The following is a 20,475-nucleotide window of genomic DNA, read 5'->3' on the forward strand; positions in this document are numbered from 1 at the left end:
AGTCTTCACTAATCCACTGTCGCCACGAGGAATGAGAAACATCCCTCTGTGTTCCTCTAACATTCAGTGGCTGCACACACCACCATTGTACTGAAATGACATTGTAAACTTATGAAAGGCAGAGACTGTGTTGTCTGTTGTTGGTTCATTTTTTGTTATGAAATAATCCAGAGGTACAAAAGATAAGGATTTCCTACTGCCCAGCTTAGGAAACAAAACAACACTGATATAATTATAACCCTGTGCAAAGACTGTGTTATTTTCACCATTTACATTGTCAGCACTGAACGCATCTCCTGGCCCATAATTAGCATTCAAGAGGTATTCGTTGAACCAAGGTGTGTAATATCATGAGAAAGATGTGTCATCTTACATATTAGATATTACTGTTGAACACGTGCTTTGAGAAAGTTTCCAGCCATGCAGAGAGAGGGCCAGGGGTCCTGAGATAGTCATCACACTCCCTGTTTTTTCTCCCTTGAGACCAGGGAAATGTTTCTGAAAAATGTTATTCCTGGGTGGGGTCAAAGCCCTTAAGCCATTGTGATGCTAACTGGTTTGCGCAGAATAACCCTCAGCTTTGCCTTTTTTATTACCAAGCTCCAACTAACCAAACCATCTTAAATGATCTCAAAGCAGAGTGGCCTCTGAGAGCCCCAGACCACACAGAGAAGATGATGATGAGTCTGACTTGCAAAATATCAGGACATGTTAAGGACTACAAGAAGCCATTCTGCACTAGGCAGCAGAAATAGGGCTTCCCAACTTTAGGTCACAAGAGGAAACTCTTCAAATATTTAAATAGCCTCTGCCTCTGTTCACATCACAAAATGCCCTCTGGCAGTTCAGTCTCCTGCTTCTCCTGCTTTCAGCATGACTACCTACATCGCACAATAAGTGACAGGAATGTTGTCAGGAGAAATTGGAGGAACAAACCTGGAAATGCAAACTTTGCTCCCAATTCAGAGGTGCTCAGTTCCATCTGGTGATCTTCTTCTTAAGGGATCTTGGGAATTGTGTGACAAATACCCCCATCTTAAGAACATGGAAAAAGTCTCTAAAAGGCCTGGGTGTTTTCAATATCTTGGCACTTAAAGGTATCATATAAACTAGGGCGAGCACACTTTTTCTATAAAGGGTCAGAAAGTAAATATTTTCAGCTTTGCAGACCATACAGCCTCTGTCACAACTACTCAGCTCTGTCATTGTATTGGACAAATAGCCATAGACAGTATCTAAATGAATGAGTGTAGCTGTGACCAGTAAAACTTTATTTATGGACAACAAAATTTGAATGTCATGTAATTTTCATGTGTCATTAAATAATATTATTTTAATTTTTTCAATTACAATTTTCAAAAATTGTAAAAACCATGCTTCGCTTGCAGGCAGAGATAGAGGGCCAGATTTAGCCTATAGATCATACTTTGCCTCCTCAAAGGACATAAATCCTACATATTTCAAAAAATAGAAAGGTGAAGAATGCAGACTCTATTATTACAAATATTCTAAGACCAAAGGGAATTCAGGTTCTCACTGGAGGACTCTAACGTACTTATAGATAAGAAACTGCAGATTATCAGAGGGGCAAAGGAGAAAGGAATTCAGACCACTGCAGGCAGTCAGCCCCAGAAGTATGAGTATGGCTCACATCAATTCCATTTGAGTATTTCTCTTTTTAAGACTTCCGTGAACTCCTTAACTCCCAACACATGCTAAATATCATTTCATTTTTCTAGCCGTTTTCTCTGGATTCTTCCATTAGTAAGACCTTGATTCTGACAAGTTTATAGCACTGGGTATTTTGTATGCATTCTATGAAATAATGAATGGAAATTAAATCAAGTTTGTCCAATTAAGGGAAGAAAGTAAATGATCATTTTCACGATAATTCATTTTCTCATTTTTCCCATTTAAACAATCAAGTTTAATTAGTATAAAACTCTAACCCAACTCTTGGCTGGATTAGTGTTGTCAGACTATGAAGGCCAGAAATCTGTTGGAAAGTTGAGTTTCCTCCAGATACAGTAGGTCAAGGAAGTGCAGCAGCTTCAGTGGTGAAAAGAATCACAATTCCCATCACTGAGATTAGTTAGTGGCCATTTGCCAAACCACCCACCTTGGAGGACCTCACCCAAGTCCACAGGAAACAGCACAGGTAGTGACTCCAGTGGCTTCTTCCCACTCTAACATTTCTACGATGCTAACATTTCTTTGTTGGTTACAGAGGAAGGAAGAAGCACGTGGGTGTGCAGAACTTCAAAGGGGAGCTTGTATATGACTTCAGGTCCACGTAGCTTCAACACCTACCTAAAGCCTTGTCCTGGAAATAGGAAAGAGCTTTTCTGATAGCCATAGAATATCCTGGAGTGAACCACATTCATCTTTACCTCCTATCCAGTGTTTCCAAGATTTAACTGCACCAGTGCTTCCTTCATTCTTACATCCCTTAAGCTCATTTCTCTCCTTGAGAAAACTTAATGCCATTCACTATCAGCCTCACAACTACCTTTATAGCTCCCAGTCTGTCTGCATTTCTTTGCAGTTTTCTTCATTCTTCCTTTCCAAGGCCAACTCTTCCATGTGAGCTAGGGGCCCACCAGCTGGTTCTTAATTCAGAATTTTGTTTTATTCTATCCCCTCTTTCAATTTCTGACTCTCCCTCACAGTTTTCACATTCTCACCACCCACATTTACTTTTTCCTTTTATGTTTTCCTATATTTGTTTACAAAACATGTTGGGATACAGAAAGCAATAAAACAAACACCCATGCAATTATGAACATGTTGCAAAATAGAAACATCTGATGTGTGCAAGCAGAGTGCTTTACAACAGGTGCCCAAAATGTAGATTGTTGTTAAATTGTCTGGTATGTGCATTTCAAGTTTACTAAAAAGTGCCAGTTGCCCTCCTGAGTAGTTGTACAGATTTATTCTCTGCTTGAATACCTATTTCCTCCTAACCTCACCAACACTTGGTTTATCTGACATACCAGTTTTTGCCAAAGGATATAAAATGGAATCTCATTTTTGTCCTTTCCCTTCTTACCTGTGACATTGGAGCATCTTTTCAAGTGTTTATTGGCTATTCACCTTATGTTAGTTGCCTTTTTATATAGTTTGCTCTTCGGTTCTTTCTTTTTCTTATGGATTTGTAAGAGTCCTTTGTATATTCTGGATACTAACCCTTTGTTCATCATGTAGGTCATAAATGTCTTTTTTGAAGTCTGTATCTGAATTTTGTCATGCTGATTTCATTTAAATGTTGTAAACCTTAGTCTTTTTATGTTTCGTGCTTTTTGTGCTCTATTTCAGAAATTGTGTCCTATCCAACACCGTAAAAATAATCTTTTGTATTTTATCTATAAAATATTACTGTTTCATATTCATGTCTTTAATCCACCTGGAATGAATTTTTGCTTGGTATTCTAATTTTATTTTTTTATATTAGTATTGAATTATCCTAACATCACTTATTGATTTGTTCATCCTTTTTTAGTATACTGATTTTGAATATGAATTTCTTGTTTACATCTGGGTCCGTTTCTAGGTGTTTCACTCACTGTTCTATTTATTTACCCAAGTACCAATTTCACATTGTTTTAACTAACATAGCTTTATAAGGAGACTTGATTTCTGATAGAACAAATCCTTTCTTCCCGTTCTTCATAAGTATCATTGCCATTCTTTACCCTTTGCTCTTCCATATAAATTTTAGAATGTGATTGTCAGGATTGAAAAAGAAACCCATTTGACTTTGAGGGGGGGGAATTGCATCTTTGTGATACTGGTAATACTGAGTCATCCACCCATGAGCAGAGTATTTCTCTCCATTTATTTTGGGTTTTATTTATGCCCTTCAGTAATACGTTATAGTTTTTACATCAAGACCTTGCACATCTTTTTATATATTTATTACTGCCTGTCTTATAGTTTTTGCTGGTATTCTAAATACCTTTTGCTGGTATTCTAAATAACTGGTTATTCTAAACTTTTTACTGGTATTCTAAATAAAATAACTCTTTTTTTTTTTTGCTGAAGTACAAAAGTGCCATTTTATTTCCAATATTAATTTTGTTTCCAGCAAGCTTGTTGTTTAACACACTTAGGAGTTCTGATTGTTTATGTGTATATTCTCTTAGATTTCCTATTTAGAAAATTAGATTTTGATGATAATAGTTTTATTATTTCCTTAACTATCCATATAAATTTTATTTCTTTTCCTTGACTTGTTAGCCTAGGACATCTGTATAATGTTGAATAGAAAACATGAATAGCAGTCATGCTTGTCTTGTTCTTAATTCAAAAGAGAATATTTTAGTATTTCACCGGTAAATAGATATGATGTTTGCTTTGGGTCTGTGACAGATACCTATGATCTGGTTAAAAGAAATCTCAAACTAAATTTTCAGAAATTTTGTGCAACTGTTTTGATGGTCATATCGTTTTACTTCTTTAATCCATTAATGTAATGAATTATTCTCATAGATTTTTCTAATATTTAACCATCCTTGCGTTTCCAAGATAAACTCTAATTGGTCATCATATATTTATTTTTATATACTTAGTTGAGATTTTTAAAGATTTTTTCCATTATATACTGCCTCACTAATACGCTAGTTTATCTAACTTTCAGAACTTTGCCAATCTGTTAAAAAATAATAATTAAGTATCTGTGCTCCGATTCTTCCCAGGAGAGATCCCAGATCTCTACTCTGATGATGAGGTTGAAAACATCATAAGCAATGTGAGGAACGAAGTCAAGAGCCAAGGTCTTGTTGACAACAGAGAGAATTGCTGGAAGTTCTTTATAGAGCGGGTCCGACGACAACTGAAGGTACAAGGATTCTCTGCCCGGGGTAGACAGGACCAGAGATGGTCCATGGGAGCCTCTATGGATATTTTGGACACAATAAGCTGTACTTATTGATTGTCTTGGGAGTGAGTGGTTAGGGTGCAAGACCCTTCTCAGCCTGAGCACCTGTGCAAGGATGCCCTTCTCCTGTGCTTCAAGGGCAGTGGCCTCCCTCTTGCCTCCTGAAGTCCCAGCATTTCTAATCGCTTGGCTGGAAAGGCTGCCTAGCATTTACAGATTTTTGTCTCTGTTGATATGCTTCCCAATTTCCTGGGAAATAAAGAATCCAAGGCCATGTCTGTCTCTCTGTAAGTATATCTTGGATACCTTCTTGGTTCTCCCCACCCTCTGCCTTCTCAGGTGACTCTCTGTTTCTCCCCGGTGGGGACCAAGCTGAGGGTCCGCAGCAGGAAGTTCCCCGCCATCGTGAACTGCACAGCCATCGACTGGTTCCATGAGTGGCCACAGCAAGCCCTGGAGTCCGTCAGCTTCCGCTTCCTGCAGAACACGGAGGACATTGAGGTGAGAGGGCAAAGGAGACACCCCTCAAGCTCCTCTCCACCTCTGGGTACAAGGAACCCCACATCCAGCAACTCCAGGTTGTTGGAGCACAGCTTTCCATGTGGTGAAGCAGCAAGGCGGGTGGGCAGTCACCTGCCGTCTTCATGGCCAGATGACCTCTTTATTTCCTGCCCTTTGATTCTAGCCCACAGTCAAGCCATCGATTAGCAAGTTCATGGCTTTTGCCCACACAAGTGTCAACCACACCTCCCAGTCCTATCTGAGCAATGAGCAGCGCTACAACTACACAACCCCCAAATCATTCCTGGAGTTCATCAGACTCTACAAGAGCCTGCTGTGCAGGAACGGAAGGGAGCTCAAGTCCAAGATGGAGCGGCTGGAGAACGGGCTGCTGAAGCTCCATAGCACCTCCGCCCAGGTGAGCGACGTCCTTCCAGTTCTCCTGCCTTCGGGGGGCTCGAAGGTAGTGGGGGCGACCCCTTTCCAGAGGACTGGAGGACCACAATCAAGGTCTGCAGACCACACACTGTTCTCCAGAGGCACTGGTGCCATCAGAACAGTGCCGGTGACACCCAAAAAGCTTTATCAGAGGTCCAGGTTCTTGTTGAACTCATCCAAAAGAGTTTGGGCGAGGAACACAAAACACAAAGGAAAAAACACACACACACTGATGAGCAAAGAGAGCAAAGAAGCAGTTTATTCAGTGCAGAAGTGAAAGTTACACACTCAAAGAGTTCGGGCATCCTCACAGTGAGGGGCCCGCCACAGGGTTTTTGATCCTCCTTTTATCCTATTTTTAGCCCTTTGAATGGGTGGGGTCTTTCTGATTAGGGATGGAATATTCATTGGGGGAGGGTTGAAGTGTGGCCTGGATGGCACCAGGTTGCATCAACTCCCAGTCCTGCCCATTCGTCTCCTGAAGCCACAATACATGCACTCTAAGAGCTGTTTTCCCTTAAATTCTACCTTACTAGTCAAGCGCCACACGTGAAAGGTCATACAGAGTCATCAGCAACCTGTGCATTTTTATTGCGCATGCTCTTCAGTTTTCATGGTCAGAGTTTCTTGTTCAGATGCTACACAGTTTCTGTTTTAGATGCCATTCCTGCATGCATCATGGCCTCATTAAAAAGCAAAACAAGGAGGTGACATTGGCCTCTGCCTAAGGCCTGGCCCTGTCTTTCCTGCCTCACCAGAAGCCCAGCCGAGTTCTCCAGTGGAAGTGCACATCCCCAGCTGTAGCTTGGCACTTCCTCTCACTGTACAGGAATCCCCTGAATCTCCTCTTCTCTCTTTCTGTTTATCACCTCTTCCGTTTCCTCTACTTTCTTTTCCTCTCCAACCCATAGTCCTTTCATCATCAAAACCCAAAGAGATGAATGGCTGGGAGAAATGGTTGCAGGGTTATACCAATTTTCTTTTGTTTCTTGTGTCTTACAATGTAATCTGTCAAAGAGCCATTGGAATCTAATTTCTTAAACAAATCCTGTCTCATATCATGCATTCCCTCAAATGTTCCTAAGTGATTGGCCATCCGAAGAAGGCCCCTGTTGTCCTGTCCTTGTTTTGTTTTCTGCTTACTCTTCCAAATGGAATGAACCTATTTCAGTTAATTTACTATCCTTCCCTTGAGAGCTGGGGACAACTCTAGCGCCTTCTATGCCCATCAAATACTGCTGGCCCCTCAATGGCCCCTTTTTGTGCTCTGCTTACCAGCCGCAGAGCCGGCCTCTCATTAAGGCAATGAAATTTCATGCATTTGCACAATTAAACTAAAATTGTAATCAATTTAATTCTTGGGCATCACATGTTCCTCTAGGTTTCTAAACCTTTCATTTACTGTCACTTTCTCAGAGCTCTGCCTTTGGAATAGCTCTATTGAACTTCCTCCTTCTGACTTGCCCTTTCTCCCTACTTCAGTTTCTTGATTCATAGATGTAGTGTATCTAAAGGATTTCAGTTCATTTAGTGGGATGCAATGAGCCCTTGCAATCTATACACATAGAATTTCTTCTGCTCAGGAAATTGTTCTTCTATCATCAGCTTTTGCTCATCTGGTTGGGCCTCTCCTCCAGGAGCGATGATGAACTAGATGGGTTCCTTGTGCTCCGTATCTATTATCTGCTCCCTCATTGCTTTCCATCCCTTTGGCCTTTTCCTCTACATCCCAGGAGAGCTTTGCAAGTTCATCCTCAACAATACTAATCTCATCGTGGGCAATATTGCTTCCGCCGCTTAGGCTTCCGGTGAAGACTTTAACTACACTATTATATTTTCCATATCTGCACAGACCTTCCTCATCTCATCCTTTTCCCTTTCCAACATTGCTTTTTTATTTCAGCCTATTTTTCTGCAACTATATCACAGAAACCATTCTACTGATGATGCCAAATAGTTTTTTGATGTCTTTTCTAGATCCAGTAATGGGTCATTTTCAGACCTGCATTGCTCATCATAGTCTTCTAGATGCTATTCCTTTCTTTGTCCTGTATTTATATAAAGACTTTTTTTTCCTTTGTTTACCTCCCGGCATGGTGAGATCTGTTCAAACTCAATGTTTGTCAACAAATCATATGTGACAGTTATCTGTGATGCTGCTCTCTTTCCATTAGTGTCATGACCAAACCCCCTTCTTAGAGCTACAGTTCAGAGCAGGTTGAGGTACACAGATCCCAGTCTAGGCTCTAGCAGCTTACCTGGTGCCCACCTTTGTCGGAGAAAGGTAGCACCTTCTTGCCCCAATCCGTTTCTTGTTCTCTCAATCTCTGAACATCTAGAAAACAGCAAAAGATAGAATCCCAGAATGCAGTACTACCAGATTTATTTTTTACCATCTCTCAGCTCTTCCTCTTCCTGTCTCCCCCAACCTACAGTGCCCTCAGAACATTCTGTATCCCCACCAGCCCCTGTTCTACCTCCTACCCATTTATCCTCTGGGAATTGCTGGTCAGTCTGTGCAAAGGACAATTGCTGGGGAGCAAACAATGGGAAAGGTGCTCTGACACTCACAGAGCAGTGCCCAGTATTCTGTCTTGTACAGATCCTGGGGCTTTGAGCAGACAATGAAGGGAGTCTGTTTTCCTGTTTTAGGCAATCTCTGTTTAACAAGGAGAAGCCTGGTTATACCGTGAGGTGAATCCAGCTCTATCTGCCACAGTCGGTGGAGAACCCTCCGGAGTCCTGGCATCAGTCTGTTTTTTCTCCTATCTTCTCTACTTGAATGAATAATACATCTATCTACCCAGTTACCTACCCCGGAAACTGCAGTGTTATCTTAGACTCCTCCCCTTCCCTCACTTCCTACATTTCAGTGTTAATACATTCTATAAGTTTTCCAAGTATCTCTCAGAAGTACTCTTCTTGCTATGTCCCCCATTTTAGACACTTCTTACCCAGATTATTTCGATAAACTGAACTCTCAAGTGTCTCCCCCATCCCAAGCCTGCTTCACCCACATCCTCTTGCATCACCTATCAGCCAAAATCATTGAGGTCACCCTTGACTCTGCTCATGCCTCTCCTTTCACCACCTAGAGCCGGTCCGTCAGAAAATCACTGTTGGCTCTGACTGCAAACATGCCCAGAATCCCACTGCACCTCCTACACTGCTACTACCCTGATCTGAGCCATTGACATCTTTTACTTGGGTAGCTACGATACCATTTAACTAGTTTGTCGGCGTCCACTTTTGCCCCTGAATAGTCTGTCATCAACTGAGCAGCCAGAGTGAAGTGATCAATTTAAAGCATAGGTATGTCACTTTTTTGCTTAAAACCCTGAGATGGCCCCTATTTCCCTCATTACAATGAGGCTCCTCCCCAACCCTGCCCTGTTAACTCTCAGACCTCATCTCCTACTGTCCCAACCCCACGGCATTCCTCTCGAACCTCACCCCTTCTTTGCTCTTTCCTCAGACACTTCAGGCCTTTGTACTGGCTGTTCCTCTCCCTGGGATGCTCTTCCCTCTAATATCCACTGAAGGCTTCCTCCCTCATCTCCTTCAAATGTCACCTTCTCAAAGAATCCTACCCTGATGACCCCATTTTAAATTGCAACCCCACACCAATCCTGATCCCCTTATTCTGCTCTACTTTATCTTTTCCCCATAGGATTTGCCCCTGTCTAACAAATTATATAATTTACTTATTCATTATATTTATGTTTTGCGGTCTATCTCCACCCGTTGGATACAAGCTGTATAAGAACAGGGATCCTTGTCTGTTTTGTTTGCTGATGTATCCCAAGTGCCTAAAACAGTGCCTGGACAGAACAGGCACTCAATAAATATTTGTTGAATGAATGAATGAATTAATTAATAACATTCTACTTAGTCTCCCTGACTATATTCTGACAGCACTCTAGACCAGCACTATCCAATAGAAACACCCTGCAAGACATAGATGCAAATTTAATTTTTCTAGTAGCTGCATCAAAAAAAGTAAAAATGAAGTGAATTTTATTTTAATTATATATTTTAGTAGTATATAATTTTATCACATATTTTAGTAACGTTTTATTTAACCCAGTATATCCAAAATATTACCATTTTAACATGTAATCAATGTAAAAAAAGTTAATAAAATATTTTCCCTTTTTTTTCTACAAGGCTTCAAAAACTCATTTGTATGATTATACTTACAGCGCATCTCAATTGGAACAAGCCACGTTTTAAGTGCTTGCAGTCTGGAATGCTGCCAGAATACAGTAAGGGAGACTAAGTAGAATGCTACATTTTAAGCCACATTTTAAGTGCTCATTAACCACACACGGCTGGTGGCTGTCAAGCTAGACAGCACATCTTCAGACCAACCTCTCTCCTGCTCTTAGCGTGATCTTTGTTCAAACCACAAGTCTGAGTATTCTCTTCAGTAGGCCTTAATGATCTAGACATTGCAGTTCAGATTCTCTGAACTTTTCTGGAACTTTTAAAATTGCATATAGCTCCATTCTCCTCTTCCTCTTTTCTACTACCCTGAAGTCCAGCACTACTATTTGAAGTTCCCCCCAAACTCCACAGCTTGTTCACATCTCTGTGTCTTTATATATGCCCCCACTTTGTCAACTTGTCACTGTCAGGATCTAAAAATATTTGATAGCTCCCTGCCCAGAAGCCCTCTCTAAGCTCTGAGCAGTATACATTCCCTTCTCTATTTTCTCTATGTTCCTTGAATTATTCATCCCTTTTTAAAAAATTGAAGTATGGTTGATTAACAATGTCATGAATTAATCCTTGAATTATGTTTCTTCTCTTGCATATATCATGCCATACGGTTATCAGTTCTTCAAGGGCAGAAATCAGGATTCAGTTGCACATAGAATGTGTTCTATAAATGGGTAGATGGGTAGATGATAGATGGATAGGCAAATACACAAATGAACAGGTTCTAAAATCACCTACAAGTTCAGAGAGTGGGTAGAGAATGGGTCTTTTGCAATTCTGTCACCTGATGTGTATTCCAAACTTATTGATGGTTATATAATGATGATTCTTCTTGTAAAAATGGTATCTGGGGTGCCTAACTCTGATACAAACCCTTCATCTGGAATTACTCCTTTGGTAGAAAGGGACAGAAGTACAGCGCCATAAATCTTGGTATAAAGGGTAATGACTTGAATTATATTCTACGGTATCCTGCTACCCAATTATGACAGCTTTTGGTGTACATAATCTGGAAGGAGTAGGCTAAATGGATCTCACAGCTCAGGCTCAGACAGACCCTGAATTTATTTAGCAATAATAGTAGCATTGGAAGTAGTAATAATGACAATAATTAACAATCATATGGTAATCTAAAATTTAATAAACTTTAGACTTATAATTTCATGCTTTGATTCAGCTGGTCAGACTATAACTTTATTTTTCTGTAACTGAGTTTAACTTAGCTCTGGGTCCATCTTTTTTCCTTTAAGAGTAGAAATCTCTTAATTTTGCATTTCAGGTTGACTTGGTCACTTCACGTTAAAAAGTCAGTCTTTGGAGGGCAGTCAGTTCTCTCTCATGACACAGTCAGAGCCCCTCACTGTGAGTGGGGTCTCCCTTCCTCTCTCACTGGCGACCTCGCTTCTGTGTCAAACTCCAATGTGTTCACGAGGAAGAGGGTCTGTTGGCTGGAAGAAGGGTTCGTAGATGGTGGCCCATAGGCCACTACCAGTTCCCTGCAGATAGGATTTAATCCACAAATCTGTCTATCTGGAAACTTTTAAGTTCAGTTTATCTTGGGATTTAAAATAATCTCAGGCCACCTGAAGTTGACAGTTAATTTATGATGATGTATTTCTCAAGACCCTTTGGTTGCAAGTGAAATAAAAAAAACTAACTCAAATTCACCCTACAAGAAAAAAAAAAGATGAAAAGATGGAAAATACAGAAGGGGAGGGAAGGAGAAGAGGAGAGAAAATTTTGAGATTGCATTAGATATTTATCAGGGCCCTTTCGATGGCAACTAACCAAAATCCAACTAATGTTGGTTTAGACAAGACAACAAAACAAAATTTTAAAAAGTGGATTGGGACTTCCCTCACAGTCCAGTGGTTAGGACTTCACTTTCCAAGGCAGGGGGTGCAGGTTTGATCCCTGGTCAGGGAGCTAAGATCCCACATGCCTCACGGCCAAAAAACCAAAAAAAGCATGAAACAGAAGCAATATTGTAATAAATTCAATAAAGACTTTAAAGATGGTCCACATCAAAAAAAATCTTTTAAAAAATAAATAAAATTAAAAAATAAAAAACAAAAAAAGTGGATTGATTCATATAACTGAAAAGTGAGGGATAGAGTTTACTTTGGACAAGACTGGTGCTGCGTATTCACTAGATGTCCCTGTTCAAGCAGGCAACCCCCATGGCTCTGAAACCTCAGATTAGTATTCTGTCTGCTTTGCTTCTTTATCAGTATTTTCAGCCAGTTCCTGGGTTGGCTCTGATTGACCTCTTTGGTTCATTGGTTTGCCCAGAGTTGAACCAATCTCTGTAACTTGGATACTCTCATTGGCCAAGCCAGGATCCATGACAACCACCAAAGTCAGCTTCACCCAAAATACAAAGACTTGCGAAGGAAAGGTCTTCAAAGGAAAATCAAGCTATGTTACCCAAACAGGTTTTTTTTATTATTATTATTATTAGGCAGGCAAACCTAACAGATATCTACTATAGATGGAAAACATCTATATCTAAGAGGAAGGCCTGCTTGAAGTCCAAATTCATATCAGAAAATGTTGGGTGACTATATGGATTCTGAGTCAAGAAGGAAGATATCTCTAGGCTTCCAATCCTCAGTGGAGTGTTTTTGGCTACTGATTATCCTGGATTCCTTCTCCTTCTTCTGGAGCTCTGGGGGGAGGTCCTGAGAAGCTTAGCCTCTCTCCGTAACATCATGTGCCTGGACCTCAAAGAAGAGAGGGTCTCTCACCACTATCCTGTCCTCACTGGACTCAGTCGGCATCCCCCCACCTGGCACATATGGTCAATATTCATGGGGTCGGCAAGACTGAGAGAAAGGATCTCATCAGTATTGGTGACACTTTCCCTCTTAATCCTCCTATCCAGGCGTGGGAGCGTCTAAATAAGAAGAGACCCAGAATATGGCTCAAATGCTTTGAATAAGGGAAAAAAGGAAGACAAAAAATTTAAGTAACCTATTTCAATTTCCTGTTCTACTACATAAGAGCCATAAAATGACCCTGAGTTGTGCTTTCTCTGTAGCTTTGTGGGGAGCAGCCTACTTCTGACTGGTGGGACCCTCATGTCACTCCACGTCACAGCTTAAGAGCTATAAAGCTCCCATCCACAGTGCCGGTAATGTGAGCCTGAGGTCATAAGCCAAATCTGCAATCCATAAAACAAACAACAATAACAACAACAACAACAAAAAACCCACTTCAATTTTCTCAAATCTTCCAAGATTTAAAAAGGAACAAAAAGTTACTGGTGTGTTTGCTGACTGGAGTGATTATGTGGTTCAGTCATTTTGATTTACAATTGCATCTTTGTCCTTGTAGAAATAACTCTCTGCAGCTGAACAACGGGAGGTGGAAATGGATTAACCTTCCAAGGCGGGAACATAAGACGAGTTCTAGGGAGCAGAACTTCATTTGAGGTTAATGCAAAGTCTCTAGTTTCTATGGATACACAAAATTAAAGAGCGTTCTTTTTTTCTTCTGCCTTCATTTTCTTTTCTTTCGATCTGCCATGAAAAGGGATTATCAGCAGTGTCTAAGCCTCCGTTTTATTTTTGTATCATAAAGCACTGGGATCTGTTTGACGCATTCCACGAGCTCTGAAGTAATCTTTGGTTGTTGCGTGAAACAGACTTCAGGAAAATGAGGGACGAGAGGTCATGCTGCAATGTAAAGTGTACGGGCCATATTGCAAATACAATTGGCTTTTTTTACTTTCCAGAAATAGATGAGTCTTCCCTTGCACATGAAAAAACCATGACTTAGGCCAATGATTCTCAAACCTAGGCGGGCATCAGATTCACCCAGAGGGCCTGTTAAAACACAGATCTCAGGGCCCCATTGCCAGAGTTTCCGATCCAGTAGGTCCAGAGTGGGCCTGAGAATTTGCATTTCTAACAAGGACCCAGGTGATGCTGATGTTTCTGGTCCCAGGACCACATTCTGAGAACCATCACAGTCTACTGAACACACAGAAAACCATTCATCCCCCCCAGCTGATCAGGGAAATAGAAGGTTTCCTGAGAGCCGACATCCCCATCACTTCATTACTGCCTCCAAATGCACATGAATATGGAGGCTGGGCAGGGAACCCAGCTGGTCGGGACCATCGGAATCCTTGCTGTCCCATTTCAACCTGGTCATCTATTTCTTGAAAGGATTGTGGAAATAGATGAAGACGAACCAAATGAGAACACTCAGAGGCTCTTTGTTCAGAGCCTGCTCTAGCAAGGGCGTCAGCCACCATTGTTCGCACTTTGGCAGAGACACAAAGGCAGGCAGAGGAGCGGGAAAGCTTGATAATGGGAAGAAGGGAACGTTCCTGGATGAAGGCTGTTGGCCCTTGGAAGCTGGAGGAGGGCTGACTGGAAACAGGGCACCCTGTGTAATTGGTTAGGAGTGTGTGTTTGAATTTCTTTCATTGGTCCTACGTTGGAAGCAGGGACAAAATTAAGAAAGTTGTCAGTTATTAATCAAGTCCTGGCCGTCTGGGGCTGATTGTTACAGAAGTTGTTGTCTGTCTTCCTGGACTGTTACTTAGACAGTAATCTGACTTCCTACAAGTATGACCTATAGGCGGCTGGCTTCCTGAGCTGGTTATTGTAGATAACGGGCTGGTTACTGTGAGTTCTGGTTCAGAGTTCTACTTGTATGGTCTGGTCACTGTCTGTTCATATATTCCATCTTTCAGGATGCACAGTGGACACTCACTTTTTTTTTTTTTTTTTTGGTTACACGGGCCCCTCACTGTTGTGGCCTCTCCCGTTGCAGAGCACAGGCTCCGGACACGCAGGCTCAGCGGCCATGGCTCACGGGCCCATCCGCTCCGCGGCATGTGGGATCTTCCCGGACCGGGGCACGAACCCATGTCCCCTGCATCTGCAGGCGGACTCTCAACCACTGCGCCACCAGGGAAGCACCGACACTCACTTTTTATAGTTTGCTAAATCCTTGGTGCATTCCACATTGGCCTATTTCAATTAAAGAATGCCTGGTTTTTATTAAGGGCCAACTATGTGCAAAGTGTTATGTTAGGCATGTGAGGTTTTGTAACCTATAGGCACCAATGTCAGTGAGAAGCAGCCTATGTCATTTGGGCATCAAGTAGAAAGAAAGGTCAGGACATGTGTTGCTTAGGATCTTCCACCACATTCACTGCAGAGGGGAGAGGAAGAGGGAGGCCAGGGTTCCTTTTCTTTCCCAGGTCAGGGAGCTTGGTCCCAGCTGAGATCTCAGCTTTTCACCTTTGCATCAGGAGTCGGCATTCTTCTCTGCTCTGCAGGGTCAGACCCCCACAGTCATGTCCGAATAAACCTGCTGCTTCTCTGCTGCAGGTGGATGATCTGAAAGCCAAGCTGGCTGCCCAGGAAGTGGAACTGAAACAGAAGAGTGCAGATGCAGACAAGCTGATTCAGGTGGTGGGCGTAGAGACAGACAAGGCGAGCAGAGAGAAAGCCATCGCAGACAAGGAGGCACAGAAGGTGGCCTTCCTCATGCTAGAGGTGAAGCAGAAGCAGGAGGACTGCGAGGAAGACCTGGCCAAGGCAGAGCCAGCGCTCACGGCGGCCCAGGCAGCCCTCAGCACCCTCACCAAGGTAGGAGCCACGTCTGCGTGCTTGCTTATCCCTCGGGGGAGGAGCAGACTCTCCTCTGACCCAAAGACAACCTGGTCTCCTCCTGTTCCAAAGAGACACAAAGGCAAAGTCGGGAGGGCTTGGCTGGGACCAGCTGTCACTGGTTTATTCATTAAGCAAGTAAACATTTATTTAAGCTGACTGTATGTCAGGATCCACGAGCTACCAATGAAATCCAAGAGACGTGAGTGTGAGAATCAGTCAGGACAGGAGAGGACAGGAGATCTCCAGCCTCCTCGCTTCACTGATGAGAAAGCCAGGGCCTAGAGAACTGACTTGCCCAGAGTCACAAACCTCAATATTAGAGCCAGGCTTGAACTCACATCTTCAAAATCCAAGCCCAGAGATCTTCCAGCTATGCAGTCCATGGTCATTTTACCCATTACGTACTATAGGACACATGAGCCTTTTAGGACCCTATGAAAATATTTAAGATATGAGACTAAAAATATGTTGTCTCCAAAATATGAGAAAAAAATTCTACAAAATCAAACTTAGCAAGTATTCAGGTGTCAACAACATGCAATTGTGTGTCAACTAAATTCAACTCATATACATGACCTTTTGGTGGAATAACCATGACTCTCAAGATGCATTCATAGGCAGTTTTATTCTGGTTCCCTTTAAATGTATTTTGTGTGTTGGGAGGAGCCTGTGGTTACTACTTCTTCCTTTTATAGTTTTCACAATTAACCTTCTTTCGTATTTGGATGACCATGGCTGAAGGGGTAAGGGAGGAAGGTGGAAAAGGGGGCAGACAGACTCATGTCACCAGGAGCTGGCATCAGAGAGGGACTGAAAAGCTGACCATTTATCGGGATGCTCACATCAGCTCTTTGGAGACCCTCTGCCAGTCACAGGGATCTTTCCCTGCAGGTTGCTTTCTCCTCCTTCTCCTGAGGGTCTAGCTCTTCACTTGCCCGTCACGTGGATGACTTGGTCAAGGGCTAAGACAGCCTAAGCAAGGTGTGCCGTGCCAGCAGGTCACCTCTGCTCCGCGGGAGACACCTGAGCCTCCTTTCTCCAGAGAGGCTCTGAGAGCATTGGCCACCCGTGCAGTAAATTACCCTAGTTCCACTGTCAGGGGACTAGCCTGGTATTCTCACCCTGTAGATTTCTGGGGCGTAAGTTAGATCCCAGTCCACTGTGTGACTCAAATTGTGCGGGAAGCGTTTAAGCTCTCTGAGTGGTCTCCTTAAAGCCCCCTTCTCTCCAGACTTGATGTGAAGTGCAAATGCCCCCCATCCTCTCTTAAAGGCAGTGTGGGTGGGACTCAGCAGCAGTTCTCACTAAACATTCTCTCTTAATCTTCGATCTCCTGACTCCTTTATACCCTCAATGCAAGTGAAAGGTTTAAGAGTCAAAACACTGTGGTCTATTGAAACCTTCTTTTATTAGTTCTGTGTAGCCAACTCACACCTCACTTTGGAAGGAAGCATCTCTTGACTTAGGGCCTCAGAAAATCTGAGACTGAACTGGGGACATTGTAAAATCCTGTGACGTATACTTATGTATAAAATGTATTTAATGTGAGATTAAATACTAAATGCATCTTAGTATTTTTTTATGATGTGGGGTGAAAAGTCCCTAAAAGGAAGGACCTAGAAAGGCCTTAAGTGGGCCTCTACCCTAGAGAACACAAGATTCCTCCAGGAAAGTTTTGGGTATCGTCAGGTGGACAGGGAATCGGAGGTGTAGCCCAATTATGCTACCACTTCTCAGCCTGAACCTTTTAATACAGCCGGGTCTGGGTCTCCCTGACCCCCCAGTAGCATCATTTCAACCGCCAGGCCTTTGATTAGACATCACTTCACTGCCGCAACCTAGGATTCCCTCTCCTTTCATCTCACTCTGTCTAAATACAACCCATATTTCAAAATCAAACTTACATTCGAGATCAGTCTCTCCCTTTTCTGATTTCCAGAGCACAAAAGAGAGACCACTTTATTTATTCACCCTCTTGTAAGTGCTCATTGATCATTTCTTGCCAAGAAGACTAATGTCTTTCATAAGATCTTTTGACATAGGGATTATATTTTCTGAGATGAGCTGAGTCCAAATCCTGGCTGAACTATTCACTGCGTGTGGCTCTAGGAATGATTTTTTCTTCTCTGAGCGTCCGTTTCCTCACCTGTAAAATGGAGGTAATAGTAATATAGTCCCCATCAGGTTGTTATAAGGATTCAATGAGATAAGGTATGAAAAGTAGCTAACAGATGGCAGCCATTTAATAAACGTTTGTTGTGGTTGATGATGTCGTTATAACAGTGTTACCTCTTCTGTTTCCACAACGCTGGAAACAGCAAAAGCCCATAAATACTCTTGGTTAATTTGTTGGCTGATTAGTTAGTTGATCATTGTTGGTAGAAATAATCACATAGAGATGTAACTCATGGAAGTAATGGGATAGAATTCTGAAAATAACACTGGATTTGAAGTCTAGATATCTCTGCCACAAAGGGAGTAAAACTCATTTTTAATGAGTGCCTACTATGTACCAGGCAACACGATAGGTGCTTTCTTCTAACTGGCTGTGGAGCCTGGCACTAGTCACTGAACTTCTTAATCCCTCACTTTCTTTTCTCTGTTACAAAGAAAGAGGCAAATAGGAATTAATGGGCTCTTTCTCTCACACTCCCATTCAATCTATTAGCAAGTCCTATCCATCCTACTTTCAGAATATATCTAGAATTCAAATGCTTTATATCATCTCTACTGCTGTCAGCCTGGTCCAACCCACCATCGTTTCTTCAGTGGACTATTGCAATGGCCTCTCACTTGGCCTCCCTGTTTACAGCCTTGCTCCAGTGCTGTCTTTGCCCATTGCAGCTGTCTGAGTGACCTTTTTAAGACAACAGTTTGGCCACATCATCCCTCTGTTCAGAATCATCCATTGGCTTCCCATCATATTCAAGATTAATTGACATAGGTGTATGGGTTTATTTCTGGGCTCTCTATTCTGTTCTGTTGATCCATATGTCTGTTTTTGTGCCAATACCATGCTTTTTTGATTACTATAGTTTGTTGATTACTATAGCTTTGTAGTATTGTCTGAAGTCTGGGAGGGTTATGCCTCCTGCTTTGTTCTTTTTCTTTGGGAAAAGAATTGCTTGGGCAAATTCTGGGTCTTTTATGGTTCCATATAATTTTAGGATCCATCATATTCAGAATAAAATCCAAAGTTGTCACCATGGCCTGCAAGGCCCTACATGATTTTGCCTGGTTCATCTCTTCTACTCTACAGTCTACACCCCAGTCACTTCTCTTCCAGTTGTCACTCCAGTCCACCCACACTGACCTTCTCACTGTATCTGAAACACTTCCAGCACAATATCAGCCCAGGGCCTTTGAATGAGAAATTGCTTCTGTGTGGAATGTCTTCTCCCAAGTATCTCCATGGCTACCTCCTCTTTTGGATATTTGCCTAAAAGTTTACCTTATAAGGAAACAAACAATGAAAGTATTTATTAATTTCAGAAAAAAATTAAAGGTATACAAACGAGAAAATATAACCCAAGGTAACCAAAGTTTATAATTGTAGTCATGTACATACTGAATTTGAACTAAAATTTTGATGTGACCATAATGGGGAGAGGACCTTAGGAGAGAAAAGAGGGCAATAAAAATAAATAGTCACACTCTACAATAGGAAGTCTTTCAAGAGCATCTAAAATGAAGTACATAGCAGCATCAGTGTATCCATTATCAATAAGGCATGAAATCTAAAAGGAGTGATGGAAGAATTTGTAAGCGGTGGCTTCTGGAGAGCTGGAGTTGGGGGGAGTGGGCATGTGTTTTGTTCTCAGCCTAGTAGCTCTGAACTGTGTGTGGACTCCATTAACAGAAATGAAAGTTTAAAATTTTCACTGGCTGGAGAGCACAGAAAAGGGCATAGCTAACCACCTGACCAGGTAGGGACTAGGGAAGAGAAACCCCATGACACAAGGGCCACAAGGATGAGTGTTTCACTAGATGGACCAGGAGGTAGAAAAGCCCATCTCAGAAAGGAACAATGTTTGTAAGACACAGGTGCATGAAAGGGTGTGGTGTGTCTGAGCTGAAGGTGCACAGGCGACATGCAGATGAGTCTCTAAAGGTGGCTCGAGCATGATCAATAACAGCCCATGGCATCACTAAGAAGTTTAACTGTGGACCAGTGTTTACAATCTGCAGGATACAACTGATTCATGGGTCTCACACAGCATTTTTTAACTTGAGGTATAATTGACATATAACATTATACGAGTTTCAAGTGTACAACATATCGATTCGATACATACAAATGTATTGCAAAACGATCAGCACAGTAAGTCTGGTTAGCATCCATCACCACGCACGGTTACAATTTTTTCTTGTTTTTTGTTTTTAAGATTTACTCTCTTAGCAGCTTTCAAATACACAATACAGTGTTATTAACTGTACACACTGTACCTTACATCCCTAGGATTCTTTATTTTATAGCAGGAAGTTTGTACCTTTTGAACTGCCTTCACCCATTTCTCCCAGCTGCCCACACCCCCGCCCCACCTGATGAAGCAGAATGGATCAGACTGTACTGCCTGTGACAGGGGAGATATTGCTTCATGTACCCAAGGACCCCTCAAGTAGCCTCAAATTTTTCTGTGTTCACAGCACTCTGGTATTTAAGGACCACATCCCTATTTTCTCATCATTTTCAAAGTTAACAATAAATCTTTAGTTAATACATAAATCAGAGCATGGTAGTAAGTCTCTGTACATTTTAAGTCTCTGCTTTGGCAGTTTTATTTCACTTTTATAGCTAAACTGAAA

At 41.9% G+C, this 20,475-nt stretch overlaps 1 protein-coding gene across 1 annotated transcript in view; it reads left to right on the forward strand.

Annotated features, from left to right (window-relative positions):
* The window catches only part of DNAH9 (dynein axonemal heavy chain 9), a gene marked incomplete at its 5' end in the record, with an annotated part of 303,352 nt that overhangs the window by 195,755 nt on the left and 87,122 nt on the right, over positions 1-20,475 (forward strand). The window contains 4 exons of the mRNA XM_081219032.1: positions 4,695-4,837; positions 5,216-5,377; positions 5,562-5,795; positions 15,385-15,645. Coding sequence (XP_081075158.1) covers positions 4,695-4,837; positions 5,216-5,377; positions 5,562-5,795; positions 15,385-15,645 — 800 coding nt within the window. The remainder of the gene's footprint in view (positions 1-4,694; positions 4,838-5,215; positions 5,378-5,561; positions 5,796-15,384; positions 15,646-20,475) is intronic.

This window comes from Mesoplodon bidens (genome assembly GCF_964165515.1).
Source record: "Mesoplodon bidens genome assembly, chromosome: 19".
In the NCBI taxonomy this organism is placed as follows: domain Eukaryota; kingdom Metazoa; phylum Chordata; class Mammalia; order Artiodactyla; family Ziphiidae; genus Mesoplodon; species Mesoplodon bidens.